At 47.8% G+C, this 26,985-nt stretch overlaps 1 protein-coding gene across 2 annotated transcripts in view; it reads right to left on the bottom strand.

Moving 5' to 3' along the window:
• FRMD4B (FERM domain containing 4B) overlaps positions 1-26,985 on the bottom strand; it is a 121,819-nt gene that overhangs the window by 60,351 nt on the left and 34,483 nt on the right. The window contains exon 1 of one of the 2 annotated variants that reach the window (XM_033071967.1): positions 16,128-16,725. The exons of the other annotated variant lie outside the window; for it this stretch is intronic. Coding sequence (XP_032927858.1) covers positions 16,128-16,289 — 162 coding nt within the window. The 5' untranslated portion in view covers positions 16,290-16,725. Of the gene's footprint in view, positions 1-16,127; positions 16,726-26,985 lie in introns of those variants that run through there. 2 annotated transcript variants of the gene reach the window in all.

Here is a 26,985-nt window from a genome sequence, read left to right as displayed (position 1 = left end):
AATGTCGCCCACCAGAGGGGTCATCTCCAGGAGATGACTCTCTGCTCACATCCAGCTGCCTCCCTGTGCAGACAGGGCTCTGATGTACAAGGCAATACTCACATTTCAAAGCCTTTTCTGTACAGGATGTAGAACCAAAAGCTTTGGAAGTTTTTGCAGCTGCAAGCTCACCTCAGAAGCTTTGGAGTGTCAATCTCCTTCCACCAACCCTGTCCAGTCCAGGTGTGACATAACTGTGGCACAGCAATGCCCCAGCATAGTCACAGGTACCAAAAATCTGGTCCCATCCTCTTGCCTGGAGAAAAGCTTCATAAAGAGGCTTCCATCACTTTCATCAATGGATTTTGGCCAGGGAAAGGTGTCTCCAGCTCAGCAACTGGAGACTCTGAGCTCCTGTGGCTGGAGAGCAAAAGACTCCTTCTTAACTCCCCCTTTAAATGACACTGGTGTGATTTGTTTGATTCATTCCCCACAGCACATCCGCTTGCAGGGCCGTTTCCTCAGGCTGTAGGAAGGGACTGCGCTGTGTCCCAGCTCCCAGGGCACCAGGCTCCTCAAAGACCCAAAGCCCTGGAGTCCTCACTGATACATTTTCTTTCATCTTTAATTCAGGACACCCTGCTAATCTGAACAATATAATTGATTTTCCCTCTGTTGGACCAATCCATCATGAGATGAGCACAGTTGTCTGGCTCAGTCAAGAGCGGGTGTGAACAGTCTTGAGATATTTATACACACACACATCTGTTTTCAGCTTTTTCTCATTGATTTGGCATTGTCTGTACAAATGAACAATTTTTGCAACATGCCCCCAGATCGGTTGTCTTAGCAGTTATTTTTAAAAGCCTGCTAATATTTAAGTTATTATCCAGTAAAAGAAGTAGCAGCATAAAATTCATGAAGCATCTCTGTGTCTCATCTCATTCCCAATAGGAAATTAGGAGAGAGACATTACACAGCCTTATTTTTGGCAAAACCATACTGAGAGACTGGGAAACAACAAAAATCCAGCATCCCAAAGTCACTTGTACCCTCTGTACACAAATAAGTAGCAAAACCTCAAAAATGGACAGAATTGAAAGGAGACACTTTCCACTGCAGAAATACAGTTATATCAAAGTACTGCAGCTAATTTACAGGCTGTCAGAGGGAATCTGATTCACCCACATCTTCAGTAAAAAAGGCAGATAATGAAGGGAAACAAACAATTCTCAGAATATCCATGTGTGCAAATTAAAGCATATGGTGAGACTGACTCTATGCAGAAAATTAGCATTATCATAAAGGTTTCATTAACTGGGAGGAAACAGCATCTTGTCCTCCCTTTTTTGTCACAGAAAATTATAATAAATTCTCCACCTAAAATCATCAAAGCAGATTTTCTAAAATATTCATCCTTTAAAAAAGAAAATCAGCAAGGCAGAGGAAAAAAACCTACTTTTTGGCTACTACAGTTCCTTACAATATCTTGAGCCTGACTGTTTATCTGGGAAAAAAAGCACATGCAGGATATTTATGCTATTTCTCTTGGAGAGAAACATCCTCCCTATGCAAAGCTGGTTCTTACATGCAATATTTTTAGACATCCATGTGTGTCATCACATTAGGGAAAAAATAAGAAAAAGAAAGGAGTAATTAGACAGGGTGTAAACAGGAAAGCTCAAAAAAAACCCAAAACCCTTAAGCCAAAAAAAAAAAAGAAAAAAGCCGTCAGAATAACACATCTCCTGAGGGGAAGTTTAGAAATGGAGAATCATGAAGGGTCTGGGTCAGGAGCAAACCCCAATGTGTTGTATTCCCTCCAGGTCAGATTTTTCCCTTCCAGAATTGGGCAAGTTACAAAGAAGTCTGACTTCTATTTTTAAGCCTTTTCTGTTTTAAGGTCTAGAGACAGAAAAAAAAAAAAAACAAAAAGCCCAAACAAAACCCAAACCCTAAAAACTCTCTGGCCAAAGAAGAGAGGATTATACATAAGCTGCACATAATTAAGACCAAACTGGGAGCTGTGTCTGCCAGTGACAGGCTCAGGGCTCTGTGTGTGCATCCCAGCTGCTCTCCCTGGGGATGTGCCACGGTTTGGGCTCGCAGCCCTCGTGTGCACACTCTGCACCACTGAGTAAGGACAGGGTGGCTGAGCCAGGGTCCTGCAGCCACCTAAACACTCACTAGCAAAACCCTCACCCTCACCCAGCAAGGCTTCACACCTTCAATATCCTGAATTCCAGCCTGGAAGGAGCAAACCTCTCCCTCTAATTCTTCTTTTTCCTTCCTCCCTCTTTTTCAGGTCTGGGTGCTCCTGGAAACATCCCAGTGTGACACCAGGGATTTGGTCCCAGATGAACTGAACTGTGCATATTATTTCCATGAGCTCCTGGCAGGGTAACCACGTGAAATTAAATCACTGGCAGATGAATAGCTCTGAAAGATATTTTATAGGCAGGAAAAAATCACCTGTACTGATGCACCCAGTGATGAGAAAGGGGAACCATTGTCACTACAGAAATGGCCAGCACACAGCCTTCAACCTGCAGCTTGAAAAGTGAGAGATTGGACTGTGGTACATCATTAGTACACAGATTATAAAAACTGGCTCATTTATCCTGAAGCAGGCACACCACAGCAGTTCAGGCAGTCAGAGCACTGAAGATAACACAGATAACAAAAAGCCAGAAAGCAAAATTCCCTCTCCCAGAAGGCAGTGCTGTTCCTTTGCACAGATTTCACAAAGCCTGTGCCATGAGGGATCCCAAAACGCTTCCATCCTGCTCTTGGCACTGACTCAGAGGCAGCACTGCTTTCCAGGTGCACAAGCCCAGAGCACCAGCCTGGATCTTAAAAGGATTTCATGTCCAAATCCCCACCTGAGCTGCACCTAACCACCCATTAAAGCATCACCAGTAATTTCTTGTAAAGGTTCTGTTTTTTTAATCCAAACCTTTCTTCTGCAACTCCTAAGCCTGTAAGAGATTTCAAAGCCTGATATTAAGCCCCTACACATCAGATTTTCATGGGCATTTAGGTGATTTTTCCTTTGGTTTTATAGGCATTTAGGATCAGCTCCTCAGCTGCCTCAGATCAGCACTGCTTCACTGACTTTGGTCCAGCCAGCCAGCTTATGTCTGGCCCCTGAACGTGCACAGCCTGATCAAAATGTGAAATCACATGCAAGAATGTCTTGCAATAAGGAGCTGCCCCAACCAGGCACATCTCAGGAAAATAAAAGCCTTTGCCTGTCCTGGAAGGAAGGGGCTGGCCTGCATGCAGCTGGGGGGAAGAGGGAAAAAGCTATAATGGTTTAAATGACCTCAGAGTTTCCTGGTGTGTCTGTTGGGAGAGCAAAGCTTCATCATGTTCCAGCACTTGGAGTCACTCAGAACTTTAAGGAATAAGCAGGAAAATAACAGACAGAAGTTTGGGACTATACCAGCATTGCTGTGGAAGCTTTTTAAACAATCTGCACATTCTGGGGAGCCTGTCTCCAACCCACAGGTGCCCCCTGGCCACTGTAGGTGTCACCTCTCAGTGTCCCAGGGTGGGAGGTGCTCAGGGTGAAGGTGATGGATGAGGATTGGAAATGCTCCACTCTCCCACGAGTGAGGGTCTGAGGAAGGGCAGCACTGCCCCAACCCACTGCCCCATCCCACCCCACTGAGTGCCTCTCCAGCAGCTCCTGTGCCACAGAGCAGTGCAGTGCCCTCCCCTCTGGACTCACTGGTTCCTCCTGCACTGCCCAATGGGTCAGCTCTGCCTCCAAAACCTCCTTATCCCCAGTCTGCTCACACAGACACAATAAACCTGCAGTGATCCCTTGGAGGGCAGTGGCAGAGCTCCCACCAGCTTTATGGGGGCAGACCATGTCTCCAGACATACTGCCTCTCCTTCCTAATCTTAAGTCATAAAGAAGCCTTTGGCTGAAGCCTTGTCTCCAGTGTAGTCAATTAATTTTGCCATTAATTTTAATGGGGTCAGGATTTTGCTTTAAATCATTTGTTATCTCACTATTAACCTTTAACAGAAGCCAGTATCTGCTTAATATTAAATAGCCAGTGATGCTCCACAGTGGCTGGCTCCATCTTCCATCCTTTGTGCCCTGGCAAACCATCCTGTAGGACCGACAGGTGACTCCAAGTGCCACCCCCATCCCTCCCAAGGGCTGCAGAGGCCACCTTGGCTCTGCACACTCACGAGATGTTTACCCACACAACTGCAGGGACTGTGCAGAGCCATTCCCAAGGCTCAGGGTATTCTCCTTCTCAGGACCAGCCAGGCAGGGACAGACATTTAAAGCCATAAGTGAATGACATGCACAGAAATAACATTTTAAGATGAGACAAGCTGGAGAAAAGTGCAAGCTTTGCACTTTGATGGCCCTCTGATGATGCTCTACATGGAAATGTTGGCTCTGCTGAAGTTTGGCAATGAGCTGGAGATAAAACAGTGCCTGGAACAGGGGGCTGAGAGGGTGCCTGGGTTGCATGGCACCTTCCTAAAATAGCCATGAGAGCTGGAGATAGGATGAAAAAGCTGGCTCCTGCAGAGCATCAACTGACTTTCATGTAAGCCCCACCAGCTGAGCCAGTGAAAAAGTCTGGCACAGGAACAGCCCAAGTGCTCTCCCTCACTGCAGGCACTGTGGCTTTGCAGGGCCACGTGCCAACATTTTCCATGCAACCCTCCTTTTCCCCATTTATTCTATTATTTCTCATTGCAGGGGATGGCAGATCTAAGGGACTCTTTCATTCACTCTATTGATGGCTTGTGTTCATTATAAAGATCCCACTCAACAGAGCAGGTTGTGGGGCTCTAAATCTCATCCTCATCTCCCAAAATTCTCACAAATCAGGATGAGAATGCTGTAATAAGACCCCCAAAAACTGAACAAAACCAAAGAACAGCAATAAATTACAATCCAGGAAACAAATTAATTCAATCTTCCTCAAAATGATAAATCCAATGACCCAGCCAGGAATTAAAGCTCTTTGCCAAGAGCAAAATATAAGGAGCAGAATTGCAGCAGAATTGCTCCCTATCAGGAATGTGCAATGTGAAAAACTCTCCCCTCTCCTCCCCATGAGGAAATCTTGCAGAGTGCCTGCCTTTCCTGATGCTCCCCATGGCTTTTCCTGTACTTGTCTTTGCTCCATTCCACATGGGGGTGCAGGGCAGCATCAGCCCCATTGCAGGAGGCAGAGGGAGGAACTGCTGCTCAAGTCTGGCTCTGCTGGCTTTAGAGTCTCCAGCTGCCAAGCAGCACCCAGGCAGCACTTCACCTCTCCTGGCACTGCCAAAGATCTCTCTGGCAGTGTTATCACAGATGCTGAGTCCCTCTGACAGCGGGGGAGAGGTGAGCTATCCTCTTGAAGGATCAGCACCTTTACTGCAGGAGTATTCTCCTTAAAGGTGTCTCAAGACAGAAAAGAATTTCTCAAGTGAGAAAAGAATAGACAGGCAACTCTACAGCTAATGCTATTAAAAAATTATCTGGAAAATTAATAGGAAACAATCAGTACGAATCTGCCACAAATATCAAGTCAATGAAATCCAACATCTGCTTTCCTTGGCAGCACAGAGCAGTAAATTCGTGTCTGGCAGAGACACGCTTATCACCAGAGTGCTGAGACACTGCAGGCAGGTCATTACTGCACACAGCCCACGGTGCTGCTTTGTTTTGTGCAGTCTTCTGGGAATTCAGGGGAAAAAGGTGTCCTGTGGGATCAGAGTGCTTTCCTGATGCTGCCTGACAGAACAAACGCAGGGGCTCCCCTGAAGGGGCACTGCCTGGAGGCAGCAGCATCCTCTGGCCCTGAATGAGCAGTGCCACAGTGGGGCAGGAGTGGGCACAGCCCTCCTGTGACCTGTCCTGACCTCTGTTCCTCTGCCAGGAGGCAAAGCAGTTAAGCTTCAGCTTCTTTGCTTAAGTCTCTACAACACCAATCTCGGGGTTTATTCTGTGCAGAGCTTCTGGTAACTTTTCCTGAGTTTTACCTCACCCCAGAAGCCATCCCTGACCCACTTGAACAAACTCAGCTTTCCTTGGTACAGAAATAGTTACAGAAGATGAAAAAATACCCTTACAGAAGAGTAATTTCACATCCCTGGAGACCCACACTCTGCCCTTGGTGCCTTTTTGCCTCTCCCCAGCCCTGAAGCTCTCCCCCATTTCTGATGGCTTTTCACAGGATGCTCCTTTGTCCCCTCCATCACCTCCCTGCTCACTCCTGAGTTGGGTTTTTGAGGGGAGGTTCCCAAAGCAGAAGACACAGGCAGAGCAAACCCTGACCAAATAATTGCCATCCCCTCCAGGCAGCATCTCATCCTCTAAAGTCATCTTGAATCTTTTCTTCTCCTGCCCCATTCAGGTCCCTACACCCAGCATCCCCTCCTGGACTTTTCCAGCCAACAGCCCCTCAGGAAACCCAGCTTTGGGCAGACAATCAGGTAAGGAGGAGATGAAAAATAATTTAAAAAGAAGGCTAAAGCACAAATCCTTTAAATCTGCAACTCTTATAAAATTGCAGAAAGCAAATAAATAAACCAAGAGAAGTCCCAGTAGTGGGTATGGGCTGGAGCAGGCAGTGAGCAGCGTTTCTGTGGAGGCAAGGAGCCAACACTGCCAGTGCCAGCAGCTTGCCAGGCACTCAGGGGGGCTGATCCAGATGGTTCCACATTTCACTTTTAAAGCAAAACAAGTGCTTTGGATCAAAGGCTCCTTCTCAGCAGCCGTTATCCCAGCTCTGTGTGCACTGCTGCATCTCCAGGCCACCTCTTCACAAGGGTTTTTTTGGGGGGTGAGAGGGGAGGGGACTTTATGAGGAGATATTTAACAGTTGCATGCTGAAAGGAGTTACTGTACCAGGCACTGAGTGCCTTTTCTCGGGACTCATGAATCTGTGCTTTGTTCAGGTTAAATCATATCTCAGAGTAGCCATAAGGGTAATCTCTAAAAAGAGGTTTTCTCTCTAACCAGAAGTTAGAGATCTTTGCTCCAGCTGCAGCAAAGTTACCAGATCCAGCTTGGAAAGCCCTTTGCTGAAGTAGCCAAGGCAGCATTTACAACAAAGGCAGGAAAAAGCAGCTGTAAAGGCTGGGATAAACAAACAGCCCCTTATCTCCTCACTGGAGTGCAAAAGATGCAAAGAAATTTTTATGGACTGATCCTTCAAGGCAAAGAGAAGAGCAAGCAGAAAGGTTTCAGCCTACACCACCCCAAACCTTCTTTGCTGTGAGCTCCTTTCTGGCTCCCTGGGGCTCACAGCTCCGAGCTCTGCACCACGTTTAACTCAGGACACACTGAGAGCACTAAATAACATTATCTGGCACTGCTAAGCATCAGAAATTAAAACACAGCCTCTTACCTCCACGTCTCACACCCTGCTGGTTTCAATGGACTTGGGAAACCCAAGAAGTACTCCCAGTGTGCAGGCACTAAGCCTTCATGTTTTCTGCACATTTGAGCTGGGGGAAGAAGGGAGACACAATCCTGGACTTCTTCCGTTGCCATATAATCTGAAGGAAGTGACCTCTGCATTTGTTGCTTTGATTACAGATTCAGAAACAAAAGCCCTTCCAGAGTGAGTCAGGGGATACAAGGGGTTGAAATGGGATTGTTAAAAATGGGAAAGAATTACAATTGTGTGTTGGGTTTTTTTTAGGTTTTCTTTTTTTTTTTTTCCTTTCCCCTGTCTGTGATATTAACCCTTTTATTATAAAACAAAACCGAATGAAAAACCAGCAGTTGTTCCAAAAGTATAGCACAGGTGCCAGTCCTGGGGCAGAGAAACACCTTGGTGGGGACCATGATCCCTGAGATCCCAGTGCTGGCAGCTCTGTGCTTGAGGGAGCTGCCACCCCCTCCCAGCTCCTCCACCCCACACACACTGCTATCCAGGGACAGGAGGGGTCTTTGTGTAAAAACCTGGCACAGCACTAAAACTTTGAGCCACCCCCAGTCTGAACCCCTGTGGCAGCAGGGACCAGCCCATCTAAGGGATACAGGAACAGAGATAACCAGAGTTGGTCTGCTCTGCACACCCTGCCCACCCTCCCCTCATCAGCTCCACTGCCCCTCCCTGCAACACCCCCAGCTACAGCACTCCACTGCATTCCCAACCTGCCTTCCAAAGCACAGGTCTGCTGCTCTGATGTGGGGTGCATGGGCACAGCTCACATCCTTGGCCATAAACATGAACTTGCTCCTGCTCTATGGAAGTGCACTTTGTGCTGGTAGAGGAGTAAATCATCTCCCTGCTGCTCCTTTGCAGGCTGCTCTCTGAGTGCAGAACACCGAGCTCTGCTTTGATAGATTCCTTCCCCTCTGGCACATCAACCCACAAGGTTTCACACACCCCCCAGCTCTGACGCAGCAGCACAAACTGGGTAACTGTGCCAGGCAGAGCACAGGTGTCACACAGCACAAACACAGCTCTCCTCAAAGAAAACTCAAACAACTGACACTGCCTGCACTGAAAATCAAAAAACCAGAACAACAAAGAACTGTGCATCCAAATCCAGGAAGCTGCAACTTCCAGAGTTCCAACCTGACCTTCAGGCAGGTCCACAAGAGGCATAAAGTCTCAAATTTCCACCTGCAGTTACTTCAAAAATCTGAATGCTCTTATTCAGTTATTTATGCTCTCAACTGAACAGTCACTATGCACACAGAGCACAAGCTATGAACACTCTCCCAACCCAATTTTTAAAATCCAGGGATCTATTTTAATAGAAGAAAATAGAAGTTCAAGACCTGAAACAAACTAACTTGCTTTTTCTAGAATGAAAACAGGTCAAACTTTGGACAGCAACACCTCAAGAGATGTGGTTCCCTCTTCTCAGGAGGCTCTGTGCCCAGTGTTTGAGGCCAACAGGTTCCATGAGCACTGTGTAAGGACAGAGCCTTCCCAAAAATGCTGGGGAGAGAAGCAGCACTGCCTGGTCTGCCCATCACACAGGGTGAGTCAGCCCTGCTCCCCTCATCTCCCAAAATAACCATCAATCCAGACACCTCCAGAGGGCAGCTACCCCAGACACCCAGGATGCAGAGAGGTGCCAGAGGTGTCTCACCCTCCTTGTTTAATTCAGAGGAACCAGCTTTGATCAAATAATAACCCTTGAAATAGCTGCAGACAGAGACTTGTCTTTTCTCCCCAAAGTTACTTTGTAAAAGCCAACATGTTCATAGTCATGAGACTACAAAAGCTTTCCACTCCATGCTCAGTATCACAGGTTTCATGAAAAAACCATAAGCTGGCCCCACATCAGGCAGGAGGGTGCCAGGTCAGGTCCAGCCAGCTGGTCCAGACTGCACCAGCAACCTAAGAGGTGGCAGCAGGACAGTTTTGGGAGAGATTTCAGAGCAACAAACTCGCATTTGTCTCCAAAACAGACTCCAAAGCCCCAAAAATACGATGGAAAATAGACAGTGAGTCATGTTTCCTTAGAGAGATGATGTGAAGGTTACCTGGGTGGTGCCAGCTTCTGCCCTGCTGGGAAAACCACAGGGACAGGAATAGCTGGAGGAGAAAGAGAAGAGCTCCTTGGAGATCCATGGCTTCCAAACAAACACAGAGCAGGGCTGCATAATTCAGCTGTACAGAGAACTTTTATTAACTGAGAAAAATCAGAGTTTAAAAGAAATGCAGCACACCTGTAAGAGGCAGGAAGCTGTTGGAGCTGAGCACAGGGATGTCTCTGCAACTCTGAGGCATGAATGAGCTGAGTTTGGGGACAGCAGTGAAGGGTGACCCTACAGGGAATGCAGCACACCCCAGCCCCTCAGCAAGGTGAACAAATGACTGAGTTTGACAGGAGAGAGGAATTACTGCCACTTTATTATAGCTTAACACCACCCTGCTCCAAACTTCACAGCCTCTGCCCAGCCCACATCTCCCTGCCTAGAAACCACTGGGCCAACCAAAGGGAAAGCCAGGATGCTCAGGAACCAGCACATCACCATGGGTGGGAGTGCAGTGACTTCTCCAGCCCCATCCCCAGCTCTGCTGGCACCACACTCCTGTGCCTGATGGGCAGCAGGGAGATGCACACTGAGGCACCATCCCCAGCACAGCACCTAGCCCACATCAGCTGGAAAAGCAACAGAAACATCAGTCTTAATCCTAGCATTGCTTGGACTGCCAAAGATGACTTTTAAAGTTTAAATCCAGCACATTCAAGCTCTTCTCAACTTTCTGACGACACTTATCCTCCCCATCTCCTTCCCCAACACACCACTGATGCATGTTTAAATGAATGGCAGATCGATTAGTGGGGAAAAGTGTACATGTGTATTGGTGTGTGGGAGGGTATTTAAGCTAATATATTCCAGCCCTGATAGCTTTATCCTCTTTGCAGTCTCTGAGAATGAACTGGCCTCCATCTGTACAGAAGATTAGGAGAATTACTAATCACTAATTATGACTCAGAGGTTTTAAGAGCAATGCAGACTGTACAAGGGGTGGCCTGATTTTCAGAAAATGAGGGGACAAAGATAGCACAGTGTTATTTTAAGCACATGGACAGTCCATCCAAGATCACAAAGCACTGCAGTGACAACGCCAGCAAAAGGGGTGACAGAGAGACAAACACTCACAAGGACAAAAACGAAGCTCAGAAAAACCAGCACGTGCCTGAAACACTTTTAATTTACCTTTTCATACAGTTTGTGTCCAGTCAGAGCAAGCTGGCCAACCTCTGCAAAGGCCAGAATGGGGATTTCTCCAGGCAGGCTCACACAGTGATACCTTTGTACAGGACTTTCTGCCTCTGAGAAGTGGTGCCAGCGACATTCGAAATCCAACGTATTTTGTGAGCTGCGTCACATCGAAGAGGGAAAATATTTATACAGGCCCAAGTGGTTTGTGAATAGAAGGCACTGTTTGGAACTGGCACCATGACACGCCAAAGGAAATGAGATGAAGTTCACAGTCTGGTTGTGAAGTTTGTCAGTGAGGGAAGAGGGAGAAGCCACTAAAAAAAAATCAAAATCGTATTTTTGTTTGAATAAACTCTCTCAAACAGAAAACGCTATATCATGAGCTCAGATGGAAATGGATCTGGCAGAGAGCTCTGGAAAGCTGCTGTTGGAAGTGTGCAGAGCCAAGTTTAACTCTAAGCTGTCAGGAGGCAGTGCCCAAAGCCAGGGTTGTTCTCAGCCCTCCCAAAGCCCCAGCCATGGGGACACCTCCACACTCCCTGTTTGGACATGAAGGAGTTTCAGCAGAGCCAAAGCTCTGCAGGTGTCATATCAGCATTAGATCAGATCCCTTCAAAAAGAAAAAGCAGCTGGATGAAAGCAGCCAGAGCAAAGCTTTTCCAGGGTAACTGGTAATCCCCAGTGCACAAGTTTAAATCTTTGAAGGAACACAGACACGTACTCAGTGTCCTCTAAAAAGGTTTTCAAGCTCCCTTTGAAAAGCCCTGACCTGCAAGAACACCTGAGATGCTTCTGCAGAGCATCACTCCTGGGGTCTGTCTGGTGTGGAACAAAGTTCTGCCCTGACAATGCAACCCCAGCTTTGTGCTCTCCCCCACCACTCCAGCACTGCAAAAAGAAAAGGAAAAAAAAAGGCATCTCAATTTGCTGTCAGCATTTTTCATAATGCCAAGTTAAGGTGTGGTAGCAGAGGAAGCATGGTGCTCACTATCCAAACCAACTACGTTAGCACTGGAGGAAACAGAAGCCAGCCCTTCCTCTCCTGCTCCTCCACCCCAGGTACCCTGGGCCAGACACACGCACAAAGCTGATTCATTCTGCTTCATCAGCAACACTTTTCACTTCACACAGAGGAAATGACCTTTCAGAGGTTAAAAAGCACTTTGTCCAAAAGACCCATACGAAAAGTTTACACTTTTTCATAATTTATCAGCTAATTGGTAATTTCAGTTACTCCTAAACTGCTTCATCACAGAGATGCTCCCCTCTCTGTACATCCAGCAGATCAATCACAACATACCATTGTACTCTGCAGGGACTTTGGGAACAGTTTTCCCATTTCTTTACCACTTTGCATGGGGCAGACTGACACACGTTTAACCCTGACCCCAAACCATTCACTTGACCAGTTTTTAATTTATAAGAGTTAGACGCATCATTAAATAAAACTTTGATGCCATGTCTCACTCTTGTGTTGTGGGATATACTGGTAGCAACTGGCATTGATATCTCAAAGGAAAACTTTGTGCTAACACCCCAATGAAAATCAGGCCAGTGGTAATAAAGGTAACTAAACACAGGATAAATGTTGACTCTAGAAGTTTTTGGCTTTGCAGCTGCTTATTAACCTCATTTATATAAAAATTTCACTTTGTTTTACTGCTCTATAATTAAATCTAAGGCAGGTGGCTTATAAAACCAGCACGTGGAGGGTCCTGCAGAAAGCTTTCTTTTAGGAATAGTATCAGGACACCTAGAAATGCCATGTTGTCCCACCTCAGGCATCAGGAGGGGCTCTGGGAAGAACCCCCAAAGCCACAGCACTATGTGCCAGAGCTCCACAACAACACACAGCCCTCACTCCTTTCTCTGGTAGGTAATGGTAATCCTTGAGTGAAGGCTTCTATGCCAAATTCCCATCCAGGAATCTTCCCAAGCCCTAACAGCCCCAATAATTCACACCAGCTTGCTGCTGTTAGAAAAAAGATCTGTGCCAGCTTTTCTATCAGGAAATCTGTTATTTCTAGGACAGGCTTTAAATGCTCCCTGCCATGGACAAGACAATATTCCCTGGCATACAACCCAAGGGCTCAGAAAATCAACTCACACAGTGCTCAGCCCTCATGAGGGCTCAGGGATTATTTCAGAGGGAGACAGGACACCCCAGCAGTGCTTGGCTCACAAGCTCCCCCAGATGAATGGGCTCTGGGCAAGTAGGATTTCTGCTGTATAATTTGAGCATCCCTTCTCTTTTGGCAGGTGGGACAGATGATGGGAAGCATCTTGGAGCAGAGATCAGCCTGGGGATGTGCCTGGGCTGGGGCTGAAGTCCCTGTGCCAGGTGAAACAACAGGTAAAACCTGGAAAAGGTTTCCCACACACACGTGCCAGAAACACAAAGGCTAGGGAGAAGGTGACTGACAAAGGCTGGTTTGTGCTTGTTGGGGTGGGTTTTAGTTGTGCTTAAAGCTGCTAAGGCAGGTAAGGGCTTTATGGTGGCAGAGAGGATTTGAGGCTGCCCTGCCAGCCGGCGCTGCCCTGTGACCACCTCCACACCTGCCCAGCACAGGTGGGGATCCTGCTCAGACACACTGAGGTGTTTGGGGCTTCTCCCTGCTGCCACTCGAGCTCAGCTCTCCCACCAGGCTACCAAGCATTTTGTGTTTTAAAAAGACTAAAAATCTCCCTCACCACAACAACACATGTAGCCCTCCAAGGAGAAGGAATCCTACTTGTTCACTTTTCTCCACAAAAATGTACTGATGGTTAAACAGAGATTTACAGGCAGCGTCCAATTCACACGAAAATAGCCACTGGGGCACAAAGTGTGATCCCCAAATACTGATCAAAGCAAACTGAGGCTTCCAGAGCTGATCAGCACAAGTCCCTGTCACCTCACATGTCCCTTGCATGCAGCTCAGTGCAAGTTCTGCCTGGTGTCCTGATCTGACACATCATGCACAGTCCAGGGAGCCCTCAGAGAGGGGAAAAGCCTATGTTTAGCCAAAATAACCTCTGTATGAAACCCATGGTATTTTTGGCATCTGGAATAGGAATGCAAAGGAGCTACAGAAATATGAGCATTCTCCATGAAGCCAAGGTGGGAAACGTTAACAAGGGACACCCAGTCACTGTCTATAGCTGCTTCCATAGCTTGAAGTGCTTAAAAAAATTAAGAAAACCAGTGTTATTCAGGCTGTTGCAGGGCTCTGGTATCTGAGCAGTTGGGTGACATTTAACACTGTGTCCTCAATCCTGCACTCACTGGACTCAGCCAGAGGTTTGAGCAGCTGAGAGCCAAGACTTCAGCACAAAAAGCAAAGTGTTACACAACCCAACAAGGAAGAGCTGCAGGGCATTCTTTCAGTCACCTCACTTTAATACAACCCAAATCACCACTAGCAAATTCCTGATGTTAAAATGTGAGAGCTGCCTTGCTCCTGCCTGGTTTCACCTCCCAGGGAAGACTCTCAGAGCAACAGGTCCCCGCATGTCCCCAGCAGGACAAGTTGTAGGCAGAAGGGAAGGGGCACTCCCTGTCCACTTCCCTGGCTCGAGGATGAGAGAAGAACCAATCTCCTCACCCATTTTCACATCCCCACTTTCAGACACAGGCACATGTCAGTGATGCTTTTCATGAAGAAAAGACAAAAAAAACCAACCACTAGGACACAGTAAGTTTGGGCAGAGATACAGCTACTCTTTCTTTTGAAAAAATCTCTTTTCACCTCAAGCCAGCCATCAGAGCATGGCAGCTGAACACAGCTGTTGTCAGAGCTGGTCCTCACCAAGCCTTTATTCCAGCCCTGAAGGGATGAGTTTTACCTCCATGGGGATGCAATGGAGAGGGAAGGCAGTCTGAGCTGCATGCTCTTTGTATGAATGGACCCTAAAAATAACACCCACACAGCACAGGTGTAGCTGGATTTTACTTAGAGAGGAAGAAGAGGGTCAGGACTGCATCTCACCACATTCCTACAGGTCAGTAAAGGTGGGCAAAGGACGAGCAATGATGCCTTTACTCCTGCATTCCCCAGCTAGTCATGATCCATGAATAGATCCATATCCACAGTGACACCTGTGTCAGACACATCACGCAGTGTTTCCATACATCATCTGCCCAAGATAAATTCAAGCACTTGTACATCTACCACTGTAAAGCTGCTCTCACACTCCTGAGCCTACCCTAAAGCTAAACACCAACAGATCACTTCAGGATTAAACAGGCACAGATGTCCTGTTAGCATGACTTTCCCATGGAAGTTGCATCCTGGTGGCTCTGGAAAGCTGTTTGCTATGAGCTGTGTCATTCTCTGTATTGCAACACACCAGGGAGAAGGGAGAAGCTGCTTTGAAACATTCACCCTGATGTAGCAAACACACAGAGTGAGGCTGAGAGCAGGCACGCAGCACAAGTTCACATGCAAGACAAATACAGACACACAGAAATAAATAACCGCCAGCAAAAACAGACTCGAAAAAGAGTGACGCCACCCTCACTGCAACTGGATACCACAATAACTGCAAGTACAGGGCTGTGTTTCCTGCCTGCACGAAGGGGAGCCCCCAGTTGCCATTCCAGGACTCACTGCACCTCTCCCAAGCAGCAATCCCCCTGCCATGCAAAGGACTATCACGTTACAAGCTGCCACTATTCAGTGACACGAACACAGAAAAAGCCACAGCCGGGCTGTCCCATGGGAGCTTTGTGCTCCGAGTGCACGGGCAGAGGGGGGCTCTGTCCCCAGATCCCCAGGGCAAGGATGGGTGACAGCAGCAAGAGGGGCTCCCAGCTGGCTGCCAAAACACCTGTAGATTGACTGACTGATAAAACATATTCGGCACAGAAAACATCACCCCCCAAACCCTGAATTCAGGCACGGAGCCGGCACTTTGAAAGCAATACCGGGATCAGCTCAGAGCCAGGTTCAGGATCCTCTGAGCACCTTTCCTGGATGCTCCCCATCCAGCTGAGCACCTTCCCTCGATGTTCCTCACCCCATCCCAGCTGAGCACCTTCCCTCGATGCTCCTCACCCCATCCCAGCTGAGCAACTTCCCTGGATGTTCCCATCCCATCCCAGCACCTTCCCTGGATGCTCCTCACCCAGCTGAGCACCTTCCCTGGATGTTCCCATCCCAGCTGAGCACCTTCCCTGGATGCTCCCCATCCCACCCCATCCCCTTCCCTGGATTCTCCCCACCCCATCCCAGCCGAGCACCTTCCCTGGATTCTCCCCACCCCATCCCAGCTGAGCACCTTCCCTGGATGTTCCCATCCCAGCCGAGCACCTTCCCTGGATGCTCCTTACCCCATCCCATCCCCTTCCCTGGATGCTCCCGCCCCATCCCAGCCGCCTCGCCGGGGATGCGCACGGAGGAACCAGCCCGGAGAGACAACACGCACGCAGGTGCCGGGATGCCGTTCCAAGGAAAAGCTCGAACGGTGAGCTGGGTTGTTCAGTTTGTTTTTTCTTTACCTGGTAGACATCGCGGAGGCCACACCAGGCTCGCAGCGCCTGCCGGCACGCCCGCAGCCGTGCCGCGTACCACCGCCGCAGCGCTGCCACCGTCACGGTCCACACGAAGCGGCTGCCGCTGAACAGCAGATCCTCCACCCCGCACATGAACACCGAAGCCATGGGAGCGGCTCCGCTGGCTGGATCCCCGCTCAGACGCCTGGCATGGATGGATGTGCCCGGCTTTATCCGGCACGGCTGCCGCACGCAGCCCGGGTCAAGCCTTCGAACAAACTCCGCTTTGACGGCGCTTCCTGGGCAGATTCCCAGGCATGCCCCGCTCCTGACGCCCAGCCAGCGGCTGCACTAGCTCAGCCCTACCAGCAGCTCACACAGCAGCCTTGTCCTTAGCAGCTTATATAAAGCTCTGTTAAGCTCCAGTAGCTAGCACTATGTTTTCTAATTAAATTTTAACCCTTTTGCCATACGCCCTGACAACAAGCCCATTTAGATGCTGCGGGAGCGGAGGAAGGCGCTCGCCGGCGTTCAGCGCTGCCGCACTTGAGTGAGCTGGGCAGGCGCTGCACACACGAATCCAGCGCTATCTGCCTCCAACACCTCATTATCCGCTATACAGGGAACAAAGCTGTCATCGTTTTCTCCCGGCTGAGCCCGTGCTCAAATTATACAGTAGAAATCCGACTTGAAAAAGGCACTTCTGGGAACCAGCGAGTGGTAGAAAGAGAGGGGAGGAGGGGTGTGGAAAACAGTCCTATCAGACCTGCAGAAATGGAATAGAAGAGTCCTTAAAGTTCATATTGCTCCAAACCCCCTGCTATGGGCAGGGACACCTTCCACTAGACCAGGTTACTCAGAGCCCCATCCACCTGGCTTTGATTACAACTCGTGCCAGTGCCTCAGCGTAAAATAGATGCACCAACTTCTCTTCCAGCTCTGATTGTGGCAAATACGGACAGTACAGAGCCATCCCTCTGTTCAACACTTCCCCTTTACCCATCATATCAGTAAAACACCCCAAACATGCCGAAGAGATGATTTGCTCTACTCTCAAACTAAGTCCATTAACACAGCACTTGCTGCATGAAAAAAAACAAAGCTGGGCATTGTAGCCGAGCTCTTCACAACAGCCCACAGCAAATAAACACTGCAATAATAACCCACAAGAGACTCTAGCCTTGCCTCCAGCCAGTCTGAAATTAAACAGCACCCTGCCCTTCTGGGGCTTAAGGTGTTAAAGCTCCCAAGCCGAACCTTCCATTTGAGCTCTTTTCCCCATTACAAGCTAAGGGAGGGTGGAAGACGGATGATTAATCTTTTTAAAAACCCCTCACAGAGGATTTGACACTTTCTAAGCTTTTTGGGACAGAAGCTTCGGGGAGCCCAACATGCTACCATCAGCACCTTGTTGAAGAAACTATTCAAGGAGCAGAATTTTGGCTAAAATCATCAGCAAGGCTGAGCTGTAAGAGTAAACTCGTGCAGTGCAATGAGTGGAAGGGGGCAGGAACAGCTTGCACACAGGCTGGGTGGGAGAGCTAAACCCCTGGCATCGCTGGCACTGCTTCCCTTCAAATGGTCCTCACGGGAGGAAGACACCTGCATGCTCACAGCACAGTGAAGTATTCACAATCCCCACTTCATTCCTTATTAATCAACCTGCTCCGTGCTGCAGGAGCTCGCACAGAGCCGGAGCGCCGCTGTGGCAGCTGGGTGATGTAATTCTGCAGACAGATGACTCCTGCCTGTTTGAGACAGGCTTTGGACCTGTGTCTCCAAGATCACCCTCTTCTCTTTCATGCATAACAGAGTGAGAGCAGCCTGCTCCTCCCGGTGCTGATATCCCTTGGCTGTGCTGTTGCCAGGGAGTTTTGGTCCCTCCAAGCCTTGCTTTCACGTGTGGAAAACAATGACCAAGCTGCTACAAAGTGAGCTGAAGCAGAGGAGGATATGGCTTCTTATAACAAGAAACAAGGAAAGATTTGGGCTCTGCATTGAAATCCAGCATCCATATTCCCTTTCCAAGGGTTTTATCATTGCCTGGAATTACTTAGAGCCTGTAGCCATGAAAAAGTCTTCCTCCTCCTCCAGTGTTGCCCACCACTGTGTTTAGAGGACTTTGACAGCAATCCACAGGTACTAAATAGAAAAGGTTTCCCTCTTCCACTGGAAAAGAATGGTGACAAATATCCAGGGGGTTATTCCAATAGCCTGAGGCAGTACCAGTGCCAGGATGGCAGCAGGGAGTTGCCATTCCCTCACAGAACACTGCTTTGGAGAGCAATCAGCCAGGAAATCTCCAATGGCATTTGTTCACTGAGGTCTAGTCATACCCAAATTTAAACACAGAGATAAAAAAAAGATCCAGTTTTCAAGTGCCATTTCTAAAAGAAAAGAAAAGGACCCTTGTAGCTAAAGAAAAAGTGCAGGGAACAGTCCTGTCCTGTGCCAGGAAAATCCAACCAACCCGCTAGGAAAAGTTTATGTGGTTTTGTGCTGTGCCTGCTGCCCTCAGTGCCTTTTTGTTCTGCCTTTTTTTCCCCTATTGCCTAACTAGATTGAAAAATAAGGATGATGATTTTCTCCTGTAACAGAGCAGATTTGTCCTAAGTTTTTAAGGTTTTGGATTTGAATGTTTGCATGTTTGGTTTTTTCTACTGCTCCATGATTCATGGTATCTTTGCACTTAACTTACATATTCTGTACAGTTATGCTTTATGTTTCACAAGCTCCTGAGCAATGGCCTCAGATGCTCCATCTCAGAAGGCAGAGCCACAGGTACTGTGGTGCTCCCTCCTCAGTGCTCCCAGCTGCTTTTCCCATCAGCATTCCCATGTGCAGGGTTTATGCTCCTACAGCAAAATTACAGCTCCATGGGTAGGCTGGAGCAAGCCAAGGACCTTCTCCCCACCCTTATTCAGGGTACATGGACTTTTCCAGTCTCATTAATAAAAACTTCACCCATTTTTTCATCCCTGTGACAGATGGAGTAGGTGATAAAACAAGTAAGAATTAAGTCCCATCAGCTTCCCAGCTGACCCAAGTACAGGAGAGCACTGTCCCTTGAACCTGCACAAACACACACAGAAGAAAAAAGTGTAAAGGAAGTTTGTGATGCAAAAAGCAACTAAATGCAATTTAGGATAATTTTGGTGGAGTTATATGCAGCTGATGAATTGTCCATTCACATCAGTCTTAGTCTTTTACTGACTTCCACTCTAAGAACCTGACTGCATGTGGGTTAGTTTGAAATACCTAAAAAATAACCAGGTTCCTTAGAATCAGAACAGAAAACAAAATTCAGCAAGGGAAAGGCAGCAGGATAAATACCCAGGTGGTTTCCAAAGGCTGTACCATCCAGATTCCTATTCTGTGAGGAGAAGGAGGGGGAGAGAGAGCTCTCAGAAAGTCTTTGTAGATATATGTACCACTGTCAGGGGAGCACAGGAGACAGCTACCGCAGATCTGTTTGATGTACAGTCATATGAACAACACAGCATTCATTGCTGATAAGGAATAAGCCTACACAACAGTGATCTAAGGAGAATGTCACTTTAAAAGGCAATAGAAAACTTGATGTGTGGCAGACGTGCTTCTCCTCACATTACTGACTGCAGGTCCAGAATAATAAGTAATAAAAAGAACAAAGGTTTGCTACCAACATAATAGGAAAAAGATGATCCCAAGTGGATTCTCAGGCTGCCTTGCATGTTGTCTTATATGCCAAAATTAATGGAATGAGCTTAGCTGAATTGCTTCTCCTCTTTTCAAAGTTGCTCATATGAAGTTCACAGGAATGAAGAATTCATCTGCCTGTGAGGCCAGAGGACAAGAGCATCAATCTGCTTTTAAATCTACAATTCAGTATTGCTCCTAGATAGGACTTTTGATTAGGCATACAGGAAAGGACACACACACACACAAAGTCCCTGGTGATAGCTGGTGAAATTAAAGCTTTGATCATTTTCAGTCTCTGAACCTTCCACAAAAAAAGGTGAGTTATTGTGCAAACGCATAAAATGCCAAATTCTCCAGGCTCACAGATATCTGCCCTGACCAGAGCTTTAAAACATGCTCTAATCCATAATTTGTACTCACATTGATTACACCTGAGTGCAGCCAATATTTATAACATTCTGCAGAGTGAGCAGTAAAGTTCAAACAAAAAAATCCCAGAGTCCTCACAAAGTTGTGAGAGACAATTCTGTTTCATGGAACACACCACTATTGACATCTGCTGTTACCTCAACTCCAGGGGCTCCAGCCCTCAAGCTCTGACCCCCTGTGTGGGCTCAGGACAATGAGAAGCATCCCTGAGATCCCTACTAGAACCCAAAATCCTCATTGTGCTCTGAATTCCCACCAGGAACCATCTGCAGCCCCACTTCAGCCTGCTTCATCTAGACTTGGTTCTCCTATCTGTACAAATCTCTGTGCAGATCTGCATAAAAATCTTCCCACTTTGCTCAAGTTAGAAACCAACAGCACACAATTACACAGCCTTTAAAAATAAACTTCAGAACTGCTCGAAGGTGCTGTTTTGTAGGCGGTTTCACAAGCATGAACAACAGGATTACTTGGGAATTAGGACTTTCAGACAATGCTGAAGGCTGCATATCCCCTACAACTTTATTTTTTAAATTCCTGTCATGAACCAAGCCTGTCAAGCTGTGAGCATTAATGCAATTAACCCCAAATAAAGATGAAGTGACTTTTCAAAAATCGGTTTTGCTACACTCTGGCCCTTAATTACCAACTTAAATATAAAGTGAAAAGCAGACAGTGGGCACCCTCTCTTTGATGTTCTAACCTCTCAGTGCATAAGATGCTTAAGCAGCAGCACCAGTGCACAGGATAAATCTGTAATCCAACCTGCCCTGATCGAGAGCTTTTAACACAAGATTCAACTTCTGGTAAAAGTGTTTGCAAACCAATTTGGTTCCTTGATATTATCAAAAAGAATTACTCATAATGTGCCTCTAACTAACCTACTTAATCCTTTGTATTAGCACAAATTTGGGGACCACTCAGAAATTAAGTCTGCACTTCCACAAAGATTTATTTACTGTCATTCACATTATTGAACTTTAATTTAGAAAGAATGAAAGGCCCATGCTACTCTCCTTTCAGGCTAACAACAGCATCCAGTGCAGCTATTTATTTATCAGGTTCTGCACCAGGAATTTCACTTCCCATCTTTTGCCCACTGAGCTCCCCTATGTCAAGTGTCTGATGTAGCTGAAAGCCACCCAAAAAATCATCCACAGCTCCAGAGGGAGGCTGATACCTAATGCTCTCCTCTCTGCATGAGGCACAGCCTCTAATAAGCTTATTTAACAGCAGCCTTCCATATTTCTAAATGAGGTGCTGATGTTTTCCCTCCTCTCACAGAGCCTGGGCTGTGTTCTATTGCTCTGCACTAATAATATAAACATAACACAGTGACAAACACATTTTTAAAGAACAGCCACTGTGCCAGAAACACGAATTTCCTGCAGTCTGGATCCCATAGTAAACTAATTAGCACTTCACATCAGAAATGAAGTGCCACAGTCTTTTAACTTTATAAATGATTAAGCAGCTGCTGTCTGATTCCTCAAACAGCAAATTTCATACCTGCCATACCCAGAGCTACAAAATCAGGTCAGGTTCAAAACAAGCAGCAGATGCTCCAGTTTCACAAGTCAGGGTTTATCATCTTGCACTACCACGCTATCACCATCAGAACAACATCACCCAGTTTTCAGAGCCTGGTTCCTCCAGTACCCGATGGCCAGGGTTGCAGGGCTGTCATTTAGCACAGCTTCAGTGAAACCTCACGTGCCCAAACACACAATCAGCTGGGGATGCTCAAGGAGCTACGTGACACCTGGCAGCAGGGAGCAGGACCTCTAATGCAGGTCACTGTTAACGTACACCTGCACACAAATTGTATTCAGATTTTTGTAAACATGTGTTTCTAAGGTGGGGGAACCTTACAGCCTCAATGTTTGCAATGAAAAAAATACCTGGGAGAAACACCAGCCCAGACTTGTGGGGAAAGAAGGATGAAGAAATGGGAGAAAAGAGTTTGATCTCCAGCTGAAAGAGGATTTGTATCAATCACACACAGCAGAGCCTATGAGTGCTTTCCAAATACACATTTATGTCCTTTCTCAGCCACGTGGGTGATGGCCAGCAGAGCAGATGGGATTGGCAGGAAGGCTGACATCTACCCAGCCACCAGCACCACAGTCTGCACCTCTCTGGGCACACAGCCCTGCCCAGGGACACAGCACAGCAGGTCAGGATGTGACACTGCCTTACTGCTCTGCTTTGTGGGAAGGGTTTCCTTCTCAAGGAAAGCTCCTTCAGGAGGGGAGAGCCACTGGGAAATCATCCTGCACTTGGTGCTACTCCCAAGTCACATCTGGAGGAAATGAGAGATCAAACAGCACAGGGTGGGAACACAGAGCATCCTCAGAGCTGCAGAGATTGGCATCACCACCCTCCCAGAGCCTCCCTGGGACTGAGCTGCCAGAGGAAATTATTCACCCCCACCAGCCCCCTGTGAGAGGGAGGACACCCTGACCTCCAGCTCAGGGCTGTCCTTCTGGGAAGCACCCAAAGGAATGGATGGCACAGGAGGGAGAGACTGTGGCTGCCCTTGGAAGCTGAGGCAGGAAAAGCAATTTCTCTTCAAGCTGCTGGTTTCACCTCACTGCTTCCTAACTATGTCCCAGCCCAGCAGCAGGTCACTCTCACTCTCATGCAGGCTGTGCCCTGCCTCCTACCCCAACAGAAGCTGTCAGAGATGGTCCCCAAGCCTGAGAGGGGACGAGCAGCCTCCAAAGAGGGACTGAGACCCTGCAGAGCAAAGGGACAAGCAGCTGTCACACCCCATGAAAAAATAAATCATAGAAAGAGACAAACAGCCTCTACATCTCCAATCCCAGTGGGTTTGTACCTCCACCTCCCTCAAACTGGCAGGGGGAGCAATAAAGTGCACTAAATACTTTCAGCATCCTATCACATCTTCTGTGCACTGACACACCATGCTGACAAAATTTCTACCTCCTGTGGGCAATTATTCAGTGAGTCAGTAGAGTCCCTTCACTCCCACCCAGACCTGCTGCAGCAGCTTCCCTCCAGCTGGAGCAGTGCCCAGTCCCTGTCTGTGTTTGGACACTCCTCCTGTCCATTGCCTCACTGGAGCCATGAAATGCTTCAGGCTCTTATCAGAGAAGTGGCAGCTTCAAAGTCTGGAGGACCAAAGTTGACACATCAGCCTCACTGGTTTGTCCCACACTCCCCTGGCAGCAGGAGGGTTCCATCCCCAGCTCTGGTCACTCAGGTGGACACTGTGCTCCCCAACAGGTGCCACACCCGCTCAGCTTCCCTCAGGCACCACCAGGGATGCTGCCATGGCCCTGCTAATGTCCCAGACAAAAATGGGACAGCGTCTCCTTCATTTTGAGTCGTCAAGGAGTATTAAAGGGAGGCTGGAGAAGCCAGGTAATTATTTCTGGATGAAGTATTTCACAGTAGATAGAAGTACGTGAGGAGCGTGAAAAACCACAGCTGCCCCAGCTTTGTGATTATTTTATAGCCTCATTAATCTGTGGCAAATGGGGCAGAATTACTACATAACCTAAATACTGGGCAGAGATCTACAGCTCTGTAAGAGGAAGCATAAATGAGATAGTAAACTTCAGCATTTTGCATGATATATATGGACACAAAGACAAAAATAAGAACCCAAACCTACCAGTCTCCTGACAAGAATCTTTTAAAGAGTGAGAATAAGTGATATCCAACTCTTATAATTATATCCTCAGTGCATTCATTCTCTTAGGATGAGTAACTCAGGATGCTGTAGCCTCCAGAAAAATCATGACTCAGAGCAATGCTGTGCCCTTGATCAGACTCCATGGGTCATGCCTAGCCCAGGGAAGGTGTGCACCTAGGAAAGGACTTGCCCTTCCCCATCCTGCTCAGATGACAGAGTTCAGATCACTGCATTCCAAACATCAGCATGAACTAAGAATTATCTTGGATGCTTCTTCTTCCTACCCCCACTTCCAGGCCACAAACCCAGCAGAGCAGGATTCACTTCTGTGTCCACTCAGCATTTGGCACAGCAGAACACTAATGTTGATACAAGCATCCCATCAAAATCCTCATTTAAAGTAACCCATTCCCATGGCTGCTGGCTGGCAGAGGCTGGCAGGGATGGGGGCAGCAGCTCAGCAGAGCAGCTGATGCTCTCCCAGGGCCACCAGCACTGACTTTATCCCCCCCAAACCCCAGCTCCATCACTCCTGCATGCCCAAGACAATGATCCTGTGGACATTTTTGTCTGGGATTTCATCCTGCACAACATGAAGACAGCAGATCTTATTGCACCTGCTGTAGGTGAGGTCAGTTCAGATCCTTTTGAGGCAGAGCTGTGCCTTTTCCCAGCCAGGGGAGAATCACTAAGCAGTGGAAAGAGAGAACACTTGTTAATAGAAGAGGTAAAAAGAAATTGGTAGTGTAAATCCACATAATAAATTGCTAGCACTTTTGGTGCTATGGACTGATGTTTTCTGTGAACACAGGTCTGCTGCAATTGCACTTCCAGAGCTAGGAAACACAAAAACAACATTTCACAATGTCTCATCTGTTGCTACAATTAGTGCCTCATTTTGTTAACAAAGTACCTGCACAGCGCTCATTTGCCAGCTCTGGACAAATAAATGGGCAATAACCATCTAAAATTTGAAAGGAGGCAGGTCAGGATGTTTTGTTGTTAGACCAGATGAGCTGTGGTGTAAAGCATCTTGAGGGTGAGCCTGGCTTCAGGGTGCTTGGCTGTGGAGAAGGAAACAAGCTGAGCAGCTCATGGCGTGTTCCCAAAGAGGGGTCACTTGGTGGGGGTGCAAGCAGCAGCTGGTCCAAAGGAAAGGAGAAAGAACAGCCATTGAAAGGATGTTTTCATCCTCAGAAGGCATCCAAAACAAACAAGTAGCATGCCATGGGCTTGCTCCAAAGCCCATAGAAATGAGTGGAGAGGCTCCAGCTGCCCTCAATGGGCTCCAGGGGAGGCCGGGAATGCCTCGGGAGCCCCACGCGCTGCCCCACCAACAAACAGCCCGACCCCAGCGGGGCTCTGCACCTCCTGCAGCTCCTCCTGCCACTGCTGCTCAGCTCTTAGCCCCAGCAGTCATCACCCAGCCAAGCCAACCAAATTATATTGAATATACTGCTATAATTTTTTTTTTCCTAGCCAACCCCAGGAACTCATACAGGTCGTGAACCCATTGCTGATGCAGCTGTGGCCCACAAGATCTGTACAAAAATCTGAACCATAACTCTGCTTCTGTGCTTCACAAGGTTCCTTCTGGAGCCACCACACAGGTCAGTCCTCTCCCAGCTGTCACCCTCCTGTTTGCCCTGGAGCTTTCAGGAGCTGGGCAGGAAATCTGCAGTGATACCACAGAAACTCCAAATTCTTCTCACTGAGACAGGTCAAGTTTAGACAACACATTTTTCACGTTCAAGCTGAGCAAAACTCCTTCAAAACCTACGAGTCCTGATCCAATTTCCCCTCCCTTTTTATAAAGGAATCACCAGGAGAAAGGGCTGACCCAGCAGCGGTATCAGATGCTGCAGGGTGGGAGCAGGAGCAGGGTGGGAGCAGTGACGTCGGGAAGTGTCAGAAAAACAAACAATGAGGAAGGAAGAGGGAGGGAAAGGTGGAGAGGGTGGCTGGGATGGCCACGGGGGCTGAATCAGCAGGGTGAGGTGTTGGGATGGAGCCTTGTCCCTGCCAGGTGAGGCTCAGCCACCCCTCACCCCGTTGTCACAGCCCCACCTGGCACAGGGGGCACAGCAACTCCCCCTTGCCAGCACATCTGTCCCCACAGCCGGTGGCCATGGCCAGATCCACAGGGAAAACTGTGCAACCCCTTACCCCAGTACTTGTGGAGGGTGTTACCTCAGCCCACAACTCAGTCACTCATTTTGTAGCTAACTGGGGAGAGCAAAGGGGAGAGGGGATGGTAAAGCCCATCCTCCCCTTCTGCCAAAGGACTGTTGATAAAACAGGCTGTTAAAACTCATCTTAATATACTTCGGATCCAGTGTTTTTTAACTCCTTTCAATTTTCCCTCATCACCTTGGCAGAAAGGGAAGCAGGACAGACGCGCTGAGAGTGGGGCTGCAGCCCAGCCAGGCTCCCCACAGCTTCCTAATCTCTCTTCTGGCCATCCTGCAGCAGCAGGAACTCCCCAATGGGGGTCAATCTGAGATCATTCACACACTTTCAAAGTCCTTCCTGCTATAATGGGCACAAATGAGAATTGTGCATTTGTTAACAATTATCCCAGGCAATAACTTCAGCCTCCCCCTCGCTTCCAATGGAAACAGGACTGAGTAGTACCTGTTGGCAGAGAAATATTTAAATAGATGGACAGGAGGGCTAAAATGTCTTCCTAAAAGAAGAAATCCCATTGCTTCCCTCTTCCCACTCCCTTGAGACTTAAAGCAGACTTAAAAATTGCCCTTGCCATTACCGGAGCTGTGATTCAATCACCATTTCATGGTCCTAATTAACGGGTATTTGTTTTCATGGGTGTGATTCCTCACTTGCCAAGACTGCAGAATTATAATGCATTTTCCCTTCCTCCTTGGAGAGGACATGAGACCTTAGCCAGGGAAAGGAAGCCATTTGGAGCAGGAAGAGGATGCTTGGAAGTAGAACTGGGGTGCTTATATTAGCCCCATTCAGAGGTCAGAGGAGCAAACTGACTTTTTTTTTTTTTTTAAAGCCTGCTGTTCTCATTCACATAAATGGACAGAATTGTAGCACTAAAGGTCCTCTGCCTGCCTGTTCCAGCAG

The sequence above is a fragment of the Catharus ustulatus genome, chromosome 13 (genome assembly GCF_009819885.2).
Source record: "Catharus ustulatus isolate bCatUst1 chromosome 13, bCatUst1.pri.v2, whole genome shotgun sequence".
Taxonomy (NCBI): domain Eukaryota; kingdom Metazoa; phylum Chordata; class Aves; order Passeriformes; family Turdidae; genus Catharus; species Catharus ustulatus.
The sequence above is the reverse complement of the archived record's forward strand: the minus strand, read 5'-3'. Positions and strand labels throughout refer to the sequence as shown.